This window comes from Oncorhynchus clarkii, chromosome 6, assembly GCF_045791955.1.
Source record: "Oncorhynchus clarkii lewisi isolate Uvic-CL-2024 chromosome 6, UVic_Ocla_1.0, whole genome shotgun sequence".
Lineage (NCBI taxonomy): Eukaryota > Metazoa > Chordata > Actinopteri > Salmoniformes > Salmonidae > Oncorhynchus > Oncorhynchus clarkii.
Genome location: NC_092152.1, coordinates 72657137 through 72679529, shown reverse-complemented (window position 1 = coordinate 72679529; position 22393 = coordinate 72657137). Strand labels below are relative to the sequence as shown.

Sequence of the window (22393 nt, the reverse complement as noted above, 5' to 3'; positions counted from 1 at the left end):
CAGCGCAAGAAATCTGGCAGTGGCTTCTGATTAAATTACATTTTCACAGAACCGCTTGTTGCAATTTCGATGAGGCTCTCTTGTTCAGATTTCAGTAAGTGGACTGGAGGCAGGGCATGAAAGGGATAACGAATCCAGTTGTTTCTGTCATCCGTTTCGGGAAAGTATCTGCGTAATTGCGCACCCGACTCATTCAGGTGCTTCACTATATCACATTGTTCGTAAGCTTGAGTTAATTTGCACACAAAAAATCATACAATGCTGGAAAGACCTGTGTGTTGTCCTTGTTAATCCAGACAGACAAGAGCTCTAACTTCTTAATCATAGCATGTGTACCTGGCCTACTGGCAGAGAAATAAATAATTCAGTGGCCCATGACAGCGGCTTTTAAACACCCACAAATGCTTGTTAAACAAGTGTTAATTGATCACTTTTTTCTTGGCTATCAGTTGCCTTGCCTTGTGCAGTATTCAGAGCTAACTATATTACAATGAAAACCAGCTATAACACCAACTAACATAGTGATGTATAGGCCTGTGTTTTGTGGTGCATTATATAGGCTACTAATATTACATTTTCATATTTTCATTGTTTATTCTTTAACATAGTTGTGGGGGCTTCCTCTCTGAGGAAACCTACTAGACAAATACTAAAAGAGCAAATTTTCCATGAATCTTTATGAAATCATGATATGGACTCTCTTTGGCATGTACGTTTCTCGGTCATGGGTGGCACACAATGGGATATGGGGGAGGGGAGTGGGTGGGGTATATGCATATGTTCATATTAACATATATCTAGACTTATAGTTGTACAGTAGCCAGGTTTTCATGACTGGATAGATAGCATGATGAATGCCATGTTCTCTGTGCTCTCTGTTTGTCTCCTGTCTGATTGTGCCTAGTATTGTTGCCATACCACTCCATTGTTTGGCTAATCTAATTGTTCACAATTCTGGCCTAGTTTCCAGCCCAGCATTCTAGGCTATGGACGTGAAAGTAAACAGCAGATTAAGCAGATAATTCTACAGCCACGATTTTCTTGCCCAGGTACCCCCTCCCCTCCCAGGCAAACCAGCGACCCATCATATGTTAGCAAAAAAAATATATATCACGTCATCAGGTGAATGATAATTGTCCCCCACAATGAAATTGGGGAGGGGACTGTGGTTCTGTCTCTGTCCATTTGTACGTCAATCACACGATATCTCAGACAGCACTGGGCCGATTTTGAATAAACTCGGGTGAATGATGTGTCTTGCCATAGAGATCCGGAATTTACAAAATTACATTGATTGGTCAAAGGTTTGAGCTATAGTAATTAACTGAAGTGTTAGTCACACGGAATACCTCTATTGACCCAAGGGGGGCACTGCATCATTTATCTGGGACGACTTGTTAACTGTTGCCTTGTTGCAAGAAGTAATCAACATTTTAAAATGACTAGATTTGGTACATTGTTTTTCATTATTTTTACCTCCCCACATTATAATTGGAAGAGGAAGTGTAATCTCTAACATATCCTATTAGCTAGAAAGGTAACGGCAAACACGTTTGCTAAGAACAGCTGTTTAGCTGTTTCAACAAACACAATACATTTGTTATTTTCTTTTTTCTTGGCTATCAGTTGCCTTGCCTTGTGCAGTATTCAGAGCTAACTATATTACAATGAAAACCAGCTATAACACCAACTCACATGGTGATGTATAGGCCTGTGTTTTGTGGTGCATTATATAGGCTACTAATGTTCACATCATCAGGTTCCCAATCTTTTTATAATCAAATCAAATCCAAGCGCACTTTAAAATATTATTTTTTTGACATCATTGTAAGCCTGCCACACACACACTAAAATATACATATATTAAACATAAGAATGAGTGTGAGTGTTTGTCACAACCCAGCTCGTAGGAAGTGACAAAGAGCTCTTATAGAACCAGGGCACAAATAATAATATAATAATAATCAATAATTTTGCTCTTTATTTAGCCATCTTACATATATAACCTTATTTGTTCATCAAAAATTGTGAATAACTCACCACAGGTTAATGAGAAGGCTGTGCTTGAAAGGATGCACATAACTCTGCAATGTTGGGTTGTATTAGAGAGAGTCTCAGTTTTAAATCATTTCCCACACACAGTCTGTGCCTGTATTTAGTTTTCATGCTAGTGAGGGCCGAGAATCCACTCTCACATAGATAGGTACATGGTTGCATAGGACATCAGTGTCTTAACAGTGCAAGAAATCTGGCAGTGGCTTCTGATTAAATTACATTTTCACAGAACCGCTTGTTGCAATTTCGATGAGGCTCTCTTGTTCAGATTTCAGTAAGTGGACTGGAGGCAGGGCATGAAAGGGATAACGAATCCAGTTGTTTCTGTCATCCGTTTCGGGAAAGTATCTGCGTAATTGCGCACCCGACTCATTCAGGTGCTTCGCTATATCACATTGTTCGTAAGCTTGAGTTAATTTGCACACAAAAAATCATACAATGCTGGAAAGACCTGTGTGTTGTCCTTGTTAATCCAGACAGCTCTAACTTCTTAATCATAGCCTCAAGAAAAAACATCACCCAGCACCGTGTGTGAATAGGCATGTGTACCTGGCCTACTGGCAGAGAAATAAATAATTCAGTGGCCCATGACAGTGGCTTTTAAACACCCACAAATGCTTGTTAAACAAGTGTTAATTGATCACTTTTTTCTTGGCTATCAGTTGCCTTGCCTTGTGCAGTATTCAGAGCTAACTATATTACAATGAAAACCAGCTATAACACCAACTCACATAGTGATGTGGTGCATTATATAGGCTACTAATATTAAATTTTCATATTTTCATTGTTTATTCTTTAACATAGTTGTGGGGGCTTCCTCTCTGAGGAAACCTACTAGACAAATACTAAAAGAGCAAATTTTCCATGAATTTTTATGAAATCATGATATGGACTCTCTTTGGCATGTACGTTTCTCGGTCATGGGTGGCACACAATGGGATATGGGGGAGGGGAGTGGGTGGGGTATATGCAAATGTTCATATTAACATATATCTAGACTTATAGTTTTACAGTAGCCAGGTTTTCATGACTGGATAGATAGCATGATGAATGCCATGTTCTCTGTGCTCTCTGTTTGTCTCCTGTCTGATTGTGCCTAGTATTGTTGCCATACCACTCCATTGTTTGGCTAATCTAATTGTTCACAATTCTGGCCTAGTTTCCAGCCCAGCATTCTAGGCTATGGACGTGAAAGTAAACAGCAGATTAAGCAGATAATTCTACAGCCACGATTTTCTTGCCCAGGTACCCCCTCCCCTCCCAGGCAAACCAGCGACCCATCATATGTTAGCAAAAAAATATATATATCACGTCATCAGGTGAATGATAATTGTCCCCCACAATGAAATTGGGGAGGGGACTGTGGTTCTGTCCATTTGTACGTCAATCACACGATATCTCAGACAGCACTGGGCCGATTTTGAATAAACTCGGGTGAATGATGTGTCTTGCCATAGAGATCCGGAATTTACAAAATTACATTGATTGGTCAAAGGTTTGAGCTATAGTAATTAACTGAAGTGTTAGTCACACGGAATACCTCTATTGACCCAAGGGGGGCACTGCATCATTTATCTGGGACGACTTGTTAACTGTTGCCTTGTTGCAAGAAGTAATCAACATTTTAAAATGACTAGATTTGGTACATCGTTTTTCATTATTTTTACCTCCCCACATTATAATTGGAAGAGGAAGTGTAATCTCTAACATATCCTATTAGCTAGAAAGGTAACGGCAAACACGTTTGCTAAGAACAGCTGTTTAGCTGTTTCAACAAACACAATACATTTGTTATTTTCTTTTTTCTTGGCTATCAGTTGCCTTGCCTTGTGCAGTATTCAGAGCTAACTATATTACAATGAAAACCAGCTATAACACCAACTCACATGGTGATGTATAGGCCTGTGTTTTGTGGTGCATTATATAGGCTACTAATGTTCACATCATCAGGTTCCCAATCTTTTTATAATCAAATCAAATCCAAGCGCACTTTAAAATATTATTTTTTTGACATCATTGTAAGCCTGCCACACACACACTAAAATGTACATATATTAAACATAAGAATGAGTGTGAGTGTTTGTCACAACCCAGCTCGTAGGAAGTGACAAAGAGCTCTTATAGAACCAGGGCACAAATAATAATATAATAATAATCAATAATTTTGCTCTTTATTTAGCCATCTTACATATATAACCTTATTTGTTCATCAAAAATTGTGAATAACTCACCACAGGTTAATGAGAAGGCTGTGCTTGAAAGGATGCACATAACTCTGCAATGTTGGGTTGTATTAGAGAGAGTCTCAGTTTTAAATCATTTCCCACACACAGTCTGTGCCTGTATTTAGTTTTCATGCTAGTGAGGGCCGAGAATCCACTCTCACATAGATAGGTACATGGTTGCATAGGACATCAGTGTCTTAACAGCGCAAGAAATCTGGCAGTGGCTTCTGATTAAATTACATTTTCACAGAACCGCTTGTTGCAATTTCGATGAGGCTCTCTTGTTCAGATTTCAGTAAGTGGACTGGAGGCAGGGCATGAAAGGGATAACGAATCCAGTTGTTTCTGTCATCCGTTTCGGGAAAGTATCTGCGTAATTGCGCACCCGACTCATTCAGGTGCTTCGCTATATCACATTGTTCGTAAGCTTGAGTTAATTTGCACACAAAAAATCATACAATGCTGGAAAGACCTGTGTGTTGTCCTTGTTAATCCAGACAGACAAGAGCTCTAACTTCTTAATCATAGCATGTGTACCTGGCCTACTGGCAGAGAAATAAATAATTCAGTGGCCCATGACAGCGGCTTTTAAACACCCACAAATGCTTGTTAAACAAGTGTTAATTGATCACTTTTTTTCTTGGCTATCAGTTGCCTTGCCTTGTGCAGTATTCAGAGCTAACTATATTACAATGAAAACCAGCTATAACACCAACTCACATAGTGATGTATAGGCCTGTGTTTTGTGGTGCATTATATAGGCTACTAATATTAAATTTTCATATTTTCATTGTTTATTCTTTAACATAGTTGTGGGGGCTTCCTCTCTGAGGAAACCTACTAGACAAATACTAAAAGAGCAAATTTTCCATGAATCTTTATGAAATCATGATATGGACTCTCTTTGGCATGTACGTTTCTCGGTCATGGGTGGCACACAATGGGATATGGGGGAGGGGAGTGGGTGGGGTATATGCAAATGTTCATATTAACATATATCTAGACTTATAGTTGTACAGTAGCCAGGTTTTCATGACTGGATAGATAGCATGATGAATGCCATGTTCTCTGTGCTCTCTGTTTGTCTCCTGTCTGATTGTGCCTAGTATTGTTGCCATACCACTCCATTGTTTGGCTAATCTAATTGTTCACAATTCTGGCCTAGTTTCCAGCCCAGCATTCTAGGCTATGGACGTGAAAGTAAACAGCAGATTAAGCAGATAATTCTACAGCCACGATTTTCTTGCCCAGGTACCCCCTCCCCTCCCAGGCAAACCAGCGACCCATCATATGTTAGCAAAAAAATATATATATCACGTCATCAGGTGAATGATAATTGTCCCCCACAATGAAATTGTGGGGAGGGGACTGTGGTTCTGTCTCTGTCCATTTGTACGTTATTCACACGATATCTCAGACAGCACTGGGCCGATTTTGAATAAACTCGGGTGAATGATGTGTCTTGCCATAGAGATCCGGAATTTACAAAATTACATTGATTGGTCAAAGGTTTGAGCTATAGTAATTAACTGAAGTGTTAGTCACACGGAATACCTCTATTGACCCAAGGGGGGCACTGCATCATTTATCTGGGACGACTTGTTAACTGTTGCCTTGTTGCAAGAAGTAATCAACATTTTAAAATGACTAGATTTGGTACATCGTTTTTCATTATTTTTACCTCCCCACATTATAATTGGAAGAGGAAGTGTAATCTCTAACATATCCTATTAGCTAGAAAGGTAACGGCAAACACGTTTGCTAAGAACAGCTGTTTAGCTGTTTCAACAAACACAATACATTTGTTATTTTCTTTTTTCTTGGCTATCAGTTGCCTTGCCTTGTGCAGTATTCAGAGCTAACTATATTACAATGAAAACCAGCTATAACACCAACTCACATGGTGATGTATAGGCCTGTGTTTTGTGGTGCATTATATAGGCTACTAATGTTCACATCATCAGGTTCCCAATCTTTTTATAATCAAATCAAATCCAAGCGCACTTTAAAATATTATTTTTTTGACATCATTGTAAGCCTGCCACACACACACTAAAATGTACATATATTAAACATAAGAATGAGTGTGAGTGTTTGTCACAACCCAGCTCGTAGGAAGTGACAAAGAGCTCTTATAGAACCAGGGCACAAATAATAATATAATAATAATCAATAATTTTGCTCTTTATTTAGCCATCTTACATATATAACCTTATTTGTTCATCAAAAATTGTGAATAACTCACCACAGGTTAATGAGAAGGCTGTGCTTGAAAGGATGCACATAACTCTGCAATGTTGGGTTGTATTAGAGAGAGTCTCAGTTTTAAATCATTTCCCACACACAGTCTGTGCCTGTATTTAGTTTTCATGCTAGTGAGGGCCGAGAATCCACTCTCACATAGATAGGTACATGGTTGCATAGGACATCAGTGTCTTAACAGTGCAAGAAATCTGGCAGTGGCTTCTGATTAAATTACATTTTCACAGAACCGCTTGTTGCAATTTCGATGAGGCTCTCTTGTTCAGATTTCAGTAAGTGGACTGGAGGCAGGGCATGAAAGGGATAACGAATCCAGTTGTTTCTGTCATCCGTTTCGGGAAAGTATCTGCGTAATTGCGCACCCGACTCATTCAGGTGCTTCGCTATATCACATTGTTCGTAAGCTTGAGTTAATTTGCACACAAAAAATCATACAATGCTGGAAAGACCTGTGTGTTGTCCTTGTTAATCCAGACAGACAAGAGCTCTAACTTCTTAATCATAGCATGTGTACCTGGCCTACTGGCAGAGAAATAAATAATTCAGTGGCCCATGACAGTGGCTTTTAAACACCCACAAATGCTTGTTAAACAAGTGTTAATTGATCACTTTTTTCTTGGCTATCAGTTGCCTTGCCTTGTGCAGCATTCAGAGCTAACTATATTACAATGAAAACCAGCTATAACACCAACTCACATAGTGATGTATAGGCCTGTGTTTTGTGGTGCATTATATAGGCTACTAATATTAAATTTTCATATTTTCATTGTTTATTCTTTAACATAGTTGTGGGGGCTTCTTCTCTGAGGAAACCTACTAGACAAATACTAAAAGAGCAAATTTTCCATGAATCTTTATGAAATCATGATATGGACTCTCTTTGGCATGTACGTTTCTCGGTCATGGGTGGCACACAATGGGATATGGGGGAGGGGAGTGGGTGGGGTATATGCAAATGTTCATATTAACATATATCTAGACTTATAGTTGTACAGTAGCCAGGTTTTCAGGACTGGATAGATAGCATGATGAATGCCATGTTCTCTGTGCTCTCTGTTTGTCTCCTGTCTGATTGTGCCTAGTATTGTTGCCATACCATTCCATTGTTTGGCTAATCTAATTGTTCACAATTCTGGCCTAGTTTCCAGCCCAGCATTCTAGGCTATGGACGTGAAAGTAAACAGCAGATTAAGCAGATAATTCTACAGCCACGATTTTCTTGCCCAGGTACCCCCTCCCCTCCCAGGCAAACCAGCGACCCATCATATGTTAGCAAAAAAATATATATATCACGTCATCAGGTGAATGATAATTGTCCCCCACAATGAAATTGGGGAGGGGACTGTGGTTCTGTCTCTGTCCATTTGTACGTTTCTCACACGATATCTCAGACAGCACTGGGCCGATTTTGACTAAACTCGGGTGAATGATGTGTCTTGCCATAGAGATCCGGAATTTACAAAATGACATTGATTGGTCAAAGGTTTGAGCTATAGTAATTAACTGAAGTGTTAGTCACACGGAATACCTCTATTGACCCAAGGGGGGCACTGCATCATTTATCTGGGACGACTTGTTAACTGTTGCCTTGTTGCAAGAAGTAATCAACATTTTAAAATGACTAGATTTGGTACATCGTTTTTCATTATTTTTACCTCCCCACATTATAATTGGAAGAGGAAGTGTAATCTCTAACATAGCCTATTAGCTAGAAAGGTAACGGCAAACACGTTTGCTAAGAACAGCTGTTTAGCTGGTTCAACAAACACAATACATTTGTTATTTTCTTCAAAATAAAATTTCTAATCAAATTTAGTAAAAATTCTAAATAATAAACAATTCAAACAATAAGCAATCAATCAACGTAAGTTAATGAAATGAGAAACTAACAAAAGACTAAAAAGAAATGCAGTCAATAAACAAAAACAGGTGCCATCATTGTAAGCCTGCCACACAGAAAATCATACAATGCTGGAAAGACCTGTGTGTTGTCCTTGTTAATCCAGACAGACAAGAGCTCTAACTTCTTAATCATAGCCTCCATGTTGTCCCACACATTGACTATAGTTGCAGAGAGTCCCTGTAATACTAGAATCAGATCATTCAGGTAAGAAAAAACATCACCCAGATAGGCCAGTCGTGTGAGAAACTTGTCATCATGCAAGTGGTCAGACAAGTGAAAATTATGGTCAGTAAAGAAAACCTTAAGAACGTCTCTCAATTTTTAAAAACGTGTCAATACTTTTCCCGTTTATAACCAGCGCACTTCTGTATGTTGTAAAATCGTTACATGGTTGCTGCCCATATCATTGCAGAGTGTAGAAAATACACAAGAGCTCAGGGGCCTTGCTTTAACAAAAGTAACCATTTTCACTGTACTGTCCAAAACGTCTTTCAAGCTGTCAGGCATTCCTTTGGTAGCAAGAGCCTCTCGGGGGATGCTGCAGTGTACCCAAGTGACGTCGGGAGCAACTCCTTGTACGCGTGTTACCACTCCACTATGTCTTCCTGTCATGACTTTTGCACCATCAGTACAGATACCGACATGTCTTGACCATCAAAGTCCATTTGATGTCACAAAGCTGTCCAGTCATTTAAACATATCCTCTCCAGTTGTCCTGGTTTCCAGTGGTTTGCAGAAGAGGATGACTTCCTAAATTGACCCCCCATAAACGTAACGGACATATACCAGGAGCTGTGCCAGGCCCGCCATGTCTGTTGACTCATCCAGCTATAACACATAGAATTCACTGGCTTGAATGCAAAGCGGTAATTGTTTCAAAACATCTCCTGCCATGTCACTGATGCGTCGTGAAACGGTGTTGTTTGATGAAGACATTGTCTGTATAGTTTTCTTGTCCTTTTCCCCCAGCATTGTCCCAGCCATATCCGCGGCAGCAGGAATAATTAAGTCCTCCACAATAGTATGGGGCTTGCCTGTCCTAACCACTCGGTAGCTCACCATATACAGTTGAAGTCAGAAGTTTACATACACCTTAGCCAAATACATTTAAACTAATTTTTTTCACAATTCCTGACATTTAATCCAAGTAAAAATTCCCTGTCTTAGGTCAGTTAGGGTCACCACTTCATTTTAAGAATGTGAAATGTCAGAATAATAGTAGAGAGAATGATTAATTTCAGCTTTTATTTCTTTCATTACATTCCCAGTGGATTAGAAGTTTACATATACTCAATTAGTATTTGGTAGCATTGCCTTGAAATTGTTTAACCTGTGTCAAACGTTTCGGGTAGCCTTCCACAATAAATTGGGTGAATTTTTGCCCATTCCTCCTGACAGAGCTGGTCTAACTGAGTCAGGTTTGTAGGAGTCCTTGCTCGCACACGCCTTTTCAATTCTGGCCACACATTTTCTATAGGATAAGGTCAGGGCTTTGTGATGGCCACTCCAATACCTTGACTTTGTTGTCCTTAAACCATTTTGCCACAACTTTGGAAGTATGCTGCCACCCCCGTGCTTCACGGTTGGGATGGTGTCTATTTGGAAGACTCATTTGCGACCAAGCTTTAACTTCCTGACTGATGTCTTGAGATGTTGCTTCAGTATATCCACATCATTTTCCTCCCTCATTTTTTTTCTTTTGGAAAAGTTTTATTAACACATTTCCTTTAAAAACAGCTCATACATTTTTTACATCATTTCATACACATAAAAACGTCAACAAAGCATAAAACACAGCATTTAAAAGTTACATTTAAATTAGTTAAAAAGTACATGGTGTTAAAATCAATGAAAACAACCATGAATAACAGTACTTTCCTTGTAAAAATCAAATCTGTAAAAGCCATTTAAAATGTGTTTTCATAATGATCTAACAAAGGTAAAACATTTTTAAGACATGAAAAACATGTTAAAAAGTCACTTTGTTAAAAGGCTGTCTTCGGTCCCTTGTACAGGAGCGGGGTGAGTCCTTATCAAACTCACCTCATCCTGCTCCTCTGAATAAATTACCGTCCCGTCCTTCGGGGCCCAGAGGAGATCCCTCCCCTAGGCGCATCGCCCTAGGCGCCACAGCACTGTCAGTCCATGGCCGCCGGGTCCTAGGGTGTTGTGGGGGACCCTTCGCCTGGGGTCGAGGCCCCCTTCCTTCCGTACCACCCCAGGGCTTCCGTGGCCTACCATGGCCACTGCCTGGGGGGTGGTCTCTACGCTTTTCCCTACCAGCAGGTTGCGGAAGGACCACAGTGCTTCCTTCAAGCACGTGAGGGTGGGCCAGAACTTGGTGAAGGCCTTCAATGGATTAGGCCTTTGGCCCACCCCATACAGCACGAGCTGAGGTGTTAGGTCCTCCCCTGCCTCATGATGCCATCTATTTTGTGAAATGCACCATTTTCCAGTCCCTCCTGCAGCAAAACACCCCTATAACATGATGCTGCCACCTTCGTGCTTCACGGTTGGGATGGTGTTCTTCGGCTTGCAAGCCTCCCCCTTTTTCCTCCAAACATAACGATGGTCATTATGGCCAAACAGTTCTATTTAATGTTCATCAGACCAGAGGACATTTCTCCAAAAAGTACAATCTTTGTCCCCATGTGCAGTTGCAAACCGTAGTCTAGCTTTTTTATGGCAGTTTTGGAGCAGTGGCTTCTTCCTTGCTGAGCAGCCTTTCAGGTTATGTCAATATAGGACTTGTTTTACTATCGATATAGATACTTTTGTATCTGCTTCCTCCAGCGTCTTCACAAGGTCCTTTGCTGTTGTTCTGAGATTGATTTGCACTTCTCGCACCAATATACGTTCAACTCTAGGAAACAACGCATCTCCTTCCTGAGCGGTATGACGGCTGCGTGGTCCCATGGTGTTTATACTTGGTACTATTGTTTGTACAGATGAACATGGTACCTTCAGGCGTTTGGACATTGCTACCAAGGATGAGCCAGACTTGTGGAGGTCTACCATTTTTTGTTGTTGTTGAGGTCTTGGCTGATGTCTTTTGATTTTCCAATGATGTCAAGCAAAGAGGCACTGAGTTTGAAGGTTGGCCTTGAAATACATCCACAGTTACACCTCCAATTGACTCAAATTATGTCAATTAGCCTATCAGAAGCTTCTAAAGCCATGACATAATTTTCTGGAATTTTCCAAGCTGTTTAAAGGCACAGTCTATTTTGTGTATGTAAACGTCTGACCAAATGGAATTGTGATACAGTGAATTTAAGGGAAATACTCTGTCTGTAAAAAATTGTTGGACAAATTACTTGTGTCATGCACAAAGTAGATGTCCTAACCGACTTGCCAAAACTATAGTTTGTTAATTAAAAATACATTTGTGGAGTGGTTGAAAGACGATTTTTAGCCCCTTCTTATTAATGGTATCTGTTGCTTTCATACATGTCTTACTACTGAAAATTAGTCTTAATTCTCACTCAAAAAACTCCTGTGGCTTATATTTCAAATTGGCATGATTTGTTTCTAAATGTCTCCGCAAGAGTGAAGGTTTCATTGACTTGTGAGATTGTACTTTTGCAGATATAACACGCTGTGGCTGAGGAAAGACACTACTCCCAATATAATTGAACCCCAAATCAATGTAGTTCTCATCATATTTGCCCCCTTTTTGATGGTCCAATGTCCCTGTCTGTTGTTAGGTGCTTTCCCGGGTAAGGGGGCAGTAGCTCTTCGGCTGCATCAGATTCACAACTGTCAGTGTCCATGCTAACTGGGCTAACAACAAATGTAGAATTACTGACGCTAACATTGGATGTGCTCGTGGAAGCAGAACAACTTGTGTTGTTGACAGGTGCAGGTGTAGTACTGCTGGTCGTAGTAGTACTACCAGTAGAGCTGGTATTTGTCTATGGATGCGGGCCTTACTTTTTTTAAACCATTTATCAGTTTTGGAGCAAATGGAATGAGCAGCAGCTATGTTTGGCTACATACGGACCGTTTGTGGAATTCCTGCGAGAGAGTAAAGGTTAATGTGATTGGATGTTCATTATTTGACTAGGCTACCTGTATTTGATATTGTGTTGTTATTTCACTGAACACTAGATGATAAAAAAAAAAATTGGCAGTGAAACAAGGCTACTTATGCAATAAAAATACCTCTCCCAAATATATAGCCCCATTGGAGTATATAAATGGAATGTTTAAAAATACCTCTCCCAAATATATAGCCCCATTGGAGTATATAAATGGAATGTTTGAAAATACCTCTCCCAAATATATAGCCCCATTGGAGTATATAAATGGAATGTTTAAAAATACCTCTCCCAAATATATAGCCCCATTGGAGTATATAAATGGAATGTTTAAAAATACCTCTCCCAAATATATAGCCCCATTGGAGTATATAAATGGAATGTTTGAAAATACCTCTCCCAAATATATAGCCCCATTGGAGTATATAAATGGAATGTTTAAAAATACCTCTCCCAAATATATAGCCCCATTGGAGTATATAAATGGAATGTTTGAAAATACCTCTCCCAAATATATAGCCCCATTGGAGTATATAAATGGAATGTTTAAAAATACCTCTCCCAAATATATAGCCCCATTGGAGTATATAAATGGAATGTTTGAAAATACCTCTCCCAAATATATAGCCCCATTGGAGTATATAAATGGAATGTTTAAAAATACCTCTCCCAAATATATAGCCCCATTGGAGTATATAAATGGAATGTTTAAAAATACCTCTCCCAAATATATAGCCCCATTGGAGTATATAAATGGAATGTTTAAAAATACCTCTCCCAAATATATAGCCCCATTGGAATATATAAATGGAATGTTTAAAAATACCTCTCCCAAATATATAGCCCATTGGAGTATATAAATGGAATGTTTGAAAATACCTCTCCCAAATATATAGCCCCATTGGAGTATATAAATGGAATGTTTAAAAATACCTCTCCCAAATATATAGCCCCATTGGAGTATATAAATGGAATGTTTAAAAATACCTCTCCCAAATATATAGCCCCATTGGAGTATATAAATGGAATGTTTGAAAATGTGACAGGATATAAAAAAATAAATGTGAATGACATTTTTATGTAGTGTAGCCCCGGCAGTTTAGAAATACCTAGTCTGGTGGAATGGTTCACGGTATGTTTGTGTCTTTATGTTGGGGGAGGGGAAGGGGTGGGGTCTGGCTGGAGGTGGCAATTGTGGTTGGTCACTTCTGTATCCAGGGTTGGTACTGGTATTGGGGCTGGCACCAGGAAGAAATGGGTTGGTGTTGGGGCTGGATTGGAAATCGTGCTGATATCAGGGCTGGAAAACCAGGGGTTAGGTGCTGGGTTTGGTGCTGGGACTGTGGGCCTGGGAGAAAGAAAAACTCAGAACGAGGAACTGAGGCGAGCAAGGACAACCTGAGGAGCAAGCAGACACACAAAGGAGCCCTAGACCCAAAGGTCAATGGTAGTTCTTCCCTGTCACCTGCTCGCTATGGGTGAAGCTGCTGGTTAAACAAAGGTTAGCCATGTATTGTCAAAAATGTATGTCCAAGTCAAGAAAGCTTACCAGCAGCCAGCGGCTCTTGTCACACTGGTAGCCTATTTGCTGGTGCTTTTCAAAGCCTACATTGGGCAGAAAAATATGTATTTTTGTCTCACCCCCAGTTGAATAACAGAGAGACATCAACACTTACCTTTAAATCTGATTCACAGCAAAGACGCACAGTGAAATAAAATAGGGTGAGCATTAGCATTTATTTTCCCTCATCATCATCACAAACCATGTTTTTATGCGAGTAAAGTCATACCGTATAAAAATAATCATGACACCTGTGATGGATACACAAGGTTTTGGTACAATAAATGGTGTCAGATAATTTGTTGGTTCAACATGGGGGTATCTTTCTGTGTCTGTCAAATTAAATATGCACAAAATGGCGGTGGAAATGCCTTTATCTGCAAATATTGATATAATAACCATCACACAACTGGTTGGAAAATGTGCATATTTTATTTATGTAGATTTTAGAATATTCACATGAAAATCTGTCACCAATTGGATGGAAACCTAGCTAGTGATTCTTCAGTTTTGTTCAGCTGTCACTAAATTCCAGCTAAAATAAGCAGAATAACATGGTCAAACAGACACACAATGAATCAATCACATTACTCAGTACTCAGGAAAGAGGATTTCTTTTCCACAGCATCACTGGATCACCCCACTGTAGGTGAGTGGGTGAGGAAAATGATTGGTTAGGCCAGACAGGTTACCCGTCAGACCAATCAGAAATGGTCCTATTTGTGGGTTATCACAGAAAGGAAGTTAGAAATCTGATGGGTTAGAGAGGAAGGTCTGGGAGAGGCTCTGGATTGGACCAGATCTCCTGACTCAGGGACGTCATACGTCCCACACAGCCACAGGCTCCCTCAGCTCTAAAATGTGGTGTATAATGTGTGTGACAGCCGGACTGGAGGAGGACTGGACCCTAGCCATGGCACAGGGAGAGAGATGCAGACCTAGGTTTTCTATCTCCTTCTCTGTGTCTAAATCAGAATAACACTAAATGAATCAGCAGACTGACACCTGTGCGATAGCAGGTGTGCTATAAACTCCCCAGGGATGGAGATCATTTACTTTATCTTTGGCTGACTATTGGCCCTTGCTAAGATGTCAGTATAATAATAGTACAATCAAAACATATTGGTTATTCTTAACAGCAGTTAGTATAATAATAATATAATGAAAACATATGATGTGATGTGTTTTGATTATACTGACTGCTGTTTGCAAGGGACAATATGTTTTCATTTTTTATTTTATTTTATTCTTTGACAAAGCTGTGGGGGGGGGGGCTTCCTCTTTGAGGACACCTACTAGACAAATACTAAAAGAAGCAAGTATTCCATATTTACTGTGAAGTCAAGATAAGCTCTATACTTGGCATGTAGGTTTTCTCAGTCATGGGTGGCAGACATTGGGGTGTATGGGGGAATGGAGGGGCATGGTATATGCAAATTGTACTGTAGAATAACATCCATCCCCCAGGTTGATCTATCTTTGTGGACAGTGTAGGAGGGAACACAGGGACCAGTCTAGAGATTCTTATTATGATCTCCCACTGACTGTCTTAGGATACACATGATCTACTGACTTCTACCTCAGGCAATCAAGAACATGTTTGTTCAAAGCTTTGACTAGAGAAAGACAAAGACAACAGTATAGAATGGAGACTGTTTATTATTGATGTTTGAGCTGCCAGGCCTTTTTCAAGACAAGACTCAATGGGACAATGCACTGTTATGACCATACAGGGAAGAATGTGTGTCATTCATATCTTTGACTTACAGCAGAGCACATATTTTTTAATACTTTCAGAATAACTTATTGTTTAATAAATACTTTCTTTGTTCATTACCCTTGTCTCTTTTTTATAGCCATGTGTCTACCACATTCCACTTGTTCTGAAACACCACAGTTAATGTGTGTTTTTTTGGATTGTCCATAATCCTCTCAGGTGTTTTTAAATGATCTCATTCTTCGTAAGTTACACTGTGTTGCTTCCTTCAGAACCAGCACAGGCCTGATCATATTCCCTCATGTATTATAACACACAGATATAGTTCTTCAAGTGTGTTCACTGTAATATCATAATCCACAGCATAGCATTGACAACAGGGATTAATTATGGGCTTTGGAGAGGAGAGGAGAGCACCGCATTGCTACAGCAACACACATTCTCTGAAAACACACCCAGCTGGTTTAGACAGAATCTTGACAGAAACCTAAACCTGACAGAAACGCTGTGCCTCCATACACACATGAAGAGGATGTGTTGTTCCCTCAGTGTTTCTCTCACCTATAGGAGAACACTGTCAGAACCCTTCTGTCCTGAGTAACTCCTGCTGTTGCGGTACTCAGCGGTAGCCGTGTGATTAATTATTGTTGTTTTATCTGTTGTCTAGCGTTATGCCAGTATATAGAGGCTACTAAATTCAGAGATGGGGCCAGAGGATTGGCGAGTGCAGATGAAGGTAACCCCCACCAGCCCCCCTCCTCAGAATGACCTCACCTCCGCTTGCTCCTTTAACCTGACACGCCCTTATTCCACAGCACTCTCCTTTTGTTGATTTGTAATGTTTCTGAGAACTCAGTTCTGTACAGGTGAGGGGAACTCTGCAAGCACTTTTCCTTCTGTCCTTCCTCCCTCTTTCCACCCTTCCTGGTCCTCGCTCTCTCCTCCTACTCCTTCTTCTTCTTCCTCCACCTCCTGCTCTACCTTCACCTCCTCTTTTGGAAGCTAGCTACTGAACAACAAGCCAATCTGTTTGACAATCACTGCGTCTCTACCTCTCACACACCCAGTTCTACCTACATGTACGAGCGCTGGTGTTGCTTGGCCAATGTGTTCTCTCCCGTTCCACTCTGAATGACTTATCAATCATGTCTTGGTGTGTGCATCACTTCTGCTTTCACTGTGGATCTGAATCAATTTAATTTGTGTTGGTTTGTTTGATTGATTGATTGTTTTGCGGGTTGCTTTGCCTGTATTGCCATAAAAGCTGTCACTTTACTGGTAATTCTATATGTAGAAGTTTGTTTTCTTATAAGCAACAAGCATTGTCTTTTTCTGAATAGATTTATACAAACAAAACCCAATACATAGTATTACTATCTGACTATTTGACCTCTTTGGCAGCGGTTACCTTCGTTCACTGACCCAGTACAGGATGCTGTTGACAGCTTTACATGATGCAATACAGCCTTTCTTTCCAGACCACTGTGCTCACTTCCTATTTCCCGTGAGGAGGGTTGTCTTGTGCCTCAAGTCTGCTTCTGATTGGGCCTCTGCATCCTTTTGCACTTCTGTTGCTCTTTGGGCCCTGAGTCCTGAATTTTTCTCTGTCTCTCTACTTCTCCCTCTCTTTCAGGTGAGAATTTTGAGCAGAGTCCACTGCGGAGAACCTTTAAATCCAAAGTTCTAGCACACTTCCCAGAGAATGTGGAGTGGAGTCCCTTTGACCAGGATGCCGTTGGCATGGTAAGGGAACTGCGGAATGTGTAACTAACACAAAGTGCATTTTATTTGAAGCTATACCCATTTCTGTTTTCCAGGGTTTACATCTGTATATCATTATGGATTAGAACCTGTATCATTTTACTGATCGACTAACCTGATCTATTACCTCATCTCTCAGCTGTGTATGCCAAAGGGTCTGGCCTTCCGCACGCAGGCGGACACACGTGAGCCTCAGTTCCACTCCTTCATCATCACGCGGGAGGACGGCTCGCGGACGTACGGCTTCGCCCTCACTTTCTACGAGGAGGTGACCAGCAAGCAGATCTGCAGCGCCATGCAGACCCTGTACCACATGCACAATGCTGAACAATACGACATCCTGCACACCCCCACCACCCCACGGTGCCCCGAGGACCAGCGCCACCTCCAACCCCACCCTCTCAACCCCCACCCCCAACACACGCTCCTCCCCACGCCCTCCATCTCCCGGCTGCAGCGCTTCAACTCCTACGACATCAGCCGCGACACGCTCTACGTGTCCAAGTGCATCTGCCTCATCGCGCCCATGGCCTTCCCCCAGGCCTGCAGGAAGGTGCTCCAGCAGCTCCACCAGGCCGTCTCCTCCCTCCAGCCCCCACCCCTCCCCTTGGAGAGCTATGTCTACAACATCCTGTATGAGGTGCCCCTGCCTCCCGCTGGGCGCTCCCTGAAGTTCTCGGGGGTGTATGGGCCAGTGGTGTGCCAGAGGCCCAGCACGGCAGAGCTGCCTCTCTTTGACTTCCCTATCAGCCAGGTGTTTGAGCTGCTGGGGGTGGAGAACGTCCTCCAGCTGTTTACCTGTGCCCTGTTGGAGATCCAGATCCTGCTCTACTCACAGCGTAAGTCCTTACGTAGGATCTTTCTCTCTGATCTGCTGAACTTTCTGTGGTTTTCTGTCTATTGTCCCCATCGCTTTGAGAAGGGATTGGGATTTGTTATTTCAACAGAAATACTGACATTTTAGAAGAAATCAGAAATAACAGTTGTGGTTAGGATCTTCGGTATGTTCATTGGAACTATTATCCAGGCAGATTAAATAAACTATCCTGTGATTCCATTAAAGGCCCAGTGCAGTCAACTACTCAATTTCCCAGTGTTTTATATATATTTCCATACTATGAGTTTGTATTAATACTGTGAAATGGTGAAAATGATAATGGACTTTTAGTGTGAGAGCTGTTTGAAAAGACAGCCTGAAATGTATGCATGTTTTGGTGGGATGGAGTTTTGGCCTTCCATGGTGACATCACCATGCGCTAAATTTGTTAATAGACCAATAAAGTTAGAGTTTCAAACCTCTCTGCCAATAACAGATAACAGATAGTTTTCCCCTCCCTACCCAGACAGTCCTAGCAAAATTATTGCTTGAGACATTGCCCTTTGCTAAGAAGCTATTTTTATGTATGTATTTTTTAACCATTTTAATTTGAAACAATCACATTAAGATTCAACATTGTCACCCAGGAGTTATTTGATATTAAGATAAAAACGGCTGCATTGGATCTTTAAGGAAAGCTGTGTTCTTCCCAGCTTATGTAAATGTTAGTTTCTCCTCATGGGCTCTCAGCTCAGGCCTAGCCTGTGTGTGTGTGTGTGTGTGTGTGTGTGTGTGTGTGTGTGTGTGTGTGTGTGTGTGTGTGTGTGTGTGTGTGTGTGTGTGTGTGTGTGTGTGTGTGTGTGTGTGTGTGTGTGTGTGTGTGTGTGTGTATCTGGTGTGCTGGTGTGAGTTGCTGGGGTAAACAGGCTGTTTTGCAGCAGCAGTGTGTGTGCTGTGATCAGGCCTTTGTTTCCCCCTGCTCATGTTCAACCCCAGGCCCACACTGAGAGAGATTGACAGTGAATAGGGACACATTCAAGATGACTTTTTTGGGAGGAATGAGAGATATTTAGATATGACACAGGTCATTTAGCACATATAAAAATGAGATCTACCGAATTGATAGAAACGGGTCTTCCACTATGTGTGAAAAGAAACAGCATTATACATAATAAATCAGCTCCAATCAGGAATTGTTTTGTTCAGAGACCAATGTTGGAGGTTTTATACAGAATGGCATATTCTTCTTCCATGGAAGCACACTGGGATTGACGTTGATCAGAGTCAGCGGAGTGCAGCAGGAAGATTGTTTCAGGATTGTGGAGCTGGCGTGTTGATAGGATCCATTACGGAGACAGGGAAAAGGCAAATTGTTTATAAATCTGTCAGGGGCTAGAGGAGCAATGCTGTGGTGCTGCTAGGCAACCCTTGCAGGAGGATAAGGAGGAGGATGCAGTCAGTGATGCAGGGTAAAGATGATTGGTTGGAAATGACATCATCCCTTTTTTTCTCCAGAAGGCTCATTGCAGAATGTGTGCTAAGGAGTGTTTTCTAGAGTGTGAACCTGTGAGCTTTCCACTGAGCAGGGACAGGGTGTTGTTAGTTAAAACTGCATAGGCTGAGGCAAGTGATGCCCCATACTAAAAATTAGCTGACTGGAGAGAGTCTGTTCTAAAAATAGAGGCATAATTCATAACTCAGATACATAGGCCCTGGCCTGGCCAGTGTCTTTCCCACATCAGTACATGAATCCTTGTTGAAATGAGCATTTGCTGCTGTTTTTCCCATCTCTCCAAGTAGATCAATGGAAGCTTGCCATTTCCCCTACCTGTATGTTAGTAGTCCGTATATAGAGCTCTCATTCTGTTAGCAAACCACTCAAATAGGCTCCGATGACCTTATTCGTCTTGGAAAGTCCTTGTGGAAAGCAGCGTAACAGAGGGGAGGACAAGTGGAGGACTACACCAACACTGAAGCTCATTAGATTAGCCCCAGTTGAATATCTGATGAATGACCCTATTAAGGAGTGTGTTTTCTCTTAGACTAGATTAGCTGTTGGCAAGGCCTGTGTGTGTGTGTGTGATAATGTGGTGCAGTGTGTGTGTTTGTGTGTGTGCACACACTTGTGTGTTTGTGTTTGTGGTTGTGTGTGTATGTGTATACTATCATGTGTTTGATTGTGCGTGAGCACACTTCCTTGCGTTTGTGTGTGTGTGTGTGTGCGTGCGTGCGTTTGTCTGTCTGCCTGTGTCTGTTTGTGGTTTTTCTCAGGAGGGTGGTATCATGCTCTGAAAAGGCCTGTTGTTGTTCACCAGGTAAGGTCAGAGCACCAGCAGACAGGCTAGATTTGTATTCCTGTCTCTGAGTCCCTTGCCCAGGTCCTGGGAGAGGTGGCCCAACCAGGGGAGAGGGCCTGTTCTGGGGGGAGGGTGGGGGGGGGTTCTGTTCTGGGGGGAGAGAGGAGAGGGCCTGTTTTGGGGAGAGAGGGGAGAGGGCTTGTTCTGGGGGGAGAGAAGAGAGGGGAGAGGGCCTGTTCTGTGGAGAGGGGAGAGGGCCTGTTCTGGGGGAGAGAGGAGAGGGGAGAAGGCCTGTTCTGGGGAGAGAGAGGAGAGGGGAGAAGGCCTGTTCTGGGGGAGAGAGGAGAGGGGAGAAGGCCTGTTCTGGGGGAGAGGGGAGAATGCCTGTTCTGGGGAGAGAGGGGAGAGGGCCTGTTCTGTGGAGAGAGGAGAGGGGAGAGGGCCTGTTCTGTGGAGAGGGGAGAGGGCCTGTTTTGGGGGAGAGAGGAGAGGGGAGAAGGCCTGTTCTGGGGGGAGAGAGGAGAGGGGAGAGGGCCTGTTCTGGGGAGAGAGGGGAGAGTGCCTGTTCTGGGGGGAGAACAGGGGAGAACAGGCCAAATGAAGAACTAGTAGTTATTTTGGCAGTAGAACAGCAAAGACTTAGCTGCTACTGAATATAGACTTGTGGTGACTGATAGAGAAGGAATGTAGATAAACAGGACTGGATGGAAGTTTACATGGATGCCAAACACTTGACTTGGAGTGGACTGTTTAACCCCGTACATTACAATACATTGCATACTGTAGGTGTCAAAACATTTAGCCTTTGTGACCATATAAAACCAGTCAGTTTGTGACTCTCTCCTCTGTTGTTTGTGTGACAGATTACCAGAGGCTGATGACTGTGGCCGAGAGCATCACAGCCTTAATGTTCCCTTTCCAGTGGCAGCATGTCTATGTGCCCATCCTGCCCGCCTCACTGCTGCACTTCCTGGATGCCCCAGTGCCCTACCTGATGGGCCTGCACTCCAACGGAGAGGGTGACCGCACCAAACTAGAGCTGCCCCAGGAGGTAACCTATACACTCATGCACCTATGCACGCATGTTTGCACACACGCACAAACGCACAGCTACTCCCATACACACACAAATCGAAATAGATATTTTTGAAATTTATGCATGTAATTATTTCTCTAGGGTTGTTTACCTTTTTAATTTATCTTCTTTCTCTCCTCCCCCATCCTCCCTATTCCTTCTCTCCAAAAGGCTTTTTTAATTGGAAACATTCAGCTCTAGCTGAAACCATTTAGTTGGATTCCCTCAGCCCAGCCCTCTTTAAATGCAGCCTGTCAGAGCGATAACAAGTCATTTCTAATCAGATTGCAATGCGTGAATGTTGTTTGTGCTGAGAATACTAACAACGACTTCCCTCTGGACACTCCTGCCAACCCCATCTCCATCTGCTGTCTGATACACCCAACAAAGTGACGGCATGAAATTGGCTAATCTGTAGAGAGAATCACAGGGCCTTACAACACAGATTACAAACCATCCCTTGTTCCCTAGCTCTTCAGGCTTGTTTTTGTCCTCCGTTTTGATTAACAGTCGTTTTTCCACCAAATTTACACGAAGGAGGTGAATTTTTTTATCAATTTACTTATATGATTGATTAATTTACTTAGATAACCCATTGATAAATGCTAAATGGTTATCATGAATCATTATTCATGCTTAATGATTGTTCTTAAATAAAATGGGTTTGTGTTTACTTCTTA

General features: G+C 41.8%; 1 protein-coding gene and 5 non-coding genes across 10 annotated transcripts in view; 1 reads left to right on the top strand and 5 right to left on the bottom strand.

Annotated features, from left to right (window-relative positions):
• LOC139411577 (DENN domain-containing protein 5A-like) overlaps positions 1-22393 on the top strand; it is a 73324-nt gene that overhangs the window by 30994 nt on the left and 19937 nt on the right. For 4 of the 5 annotated variants that reach the window (XR_011634611.1, XM_071158121.1, XM_071158122.1 and 1 more), the window contains exons 2-5: positions 16431-16499; positions 17397-17506; positions 17664-18363; positions 21502-21689. Coding sequence is in view for 4 of the 5 variants with exons in the window: in XM_071158121.1 (XP_071014222.1) it covers positions 16431-16499; positions 17397-17506; positions 17664-18363; positions 21502-21689 (1067 nt within the window). In the remaining variant the exon portion in view is untranslated. The remainder of the gene's footprint in view (positions 1-16430; positions 16500-17396; positions 17507-17663; positions 18364-21501; positions 21690-22393) is intronic. The other variant, XM_071158120.1, reaches the window with a different exon arrangement.
• LOC139412490 (U7 small nuclear RNA) lies at positions 613-667 on the bottom strand. The gene has a single exon (XR_011634684.1). It is a non-coding gene; the product is annotated as a U7 small nuclear RNA (small nuclear RNA).
• On the bottom strand, positions 2864-2918 carry LOC139412489 (U7 small nuclear RNA). The gene has a single exon (XR_011634683.1). It is a non-coding gene; the product is annotated as a U7 small nuclear RNA (small nuclear RNA).
• LOC139412488 (U7 small nuclear RNA) lies at positions 5095-5149 on the bottom strand. The gene has a single exon (XR_011634682.1). It is a non-coding gene; the product is annotated as a U7 small nuclear RNA (small nuclear RNA).
• Positions 7333-7387, bottom strand: LOC139412497 (U7 small nuclear RNA). Its single transcript, XR_011634691.1, has one exon. It is a non-coding gene; the product is annotated as a U7 small nuclear RNA (small nuclear RNA).
• LOC139412505 (U7 small nuclear RNA) lies at positions 15316-15371 on the bottom strand. The gene has a single exon (XR_011634698.1). It is a non-coding gene; the product is annotated as a U7 small nuclear RNA (small nuclear RNA).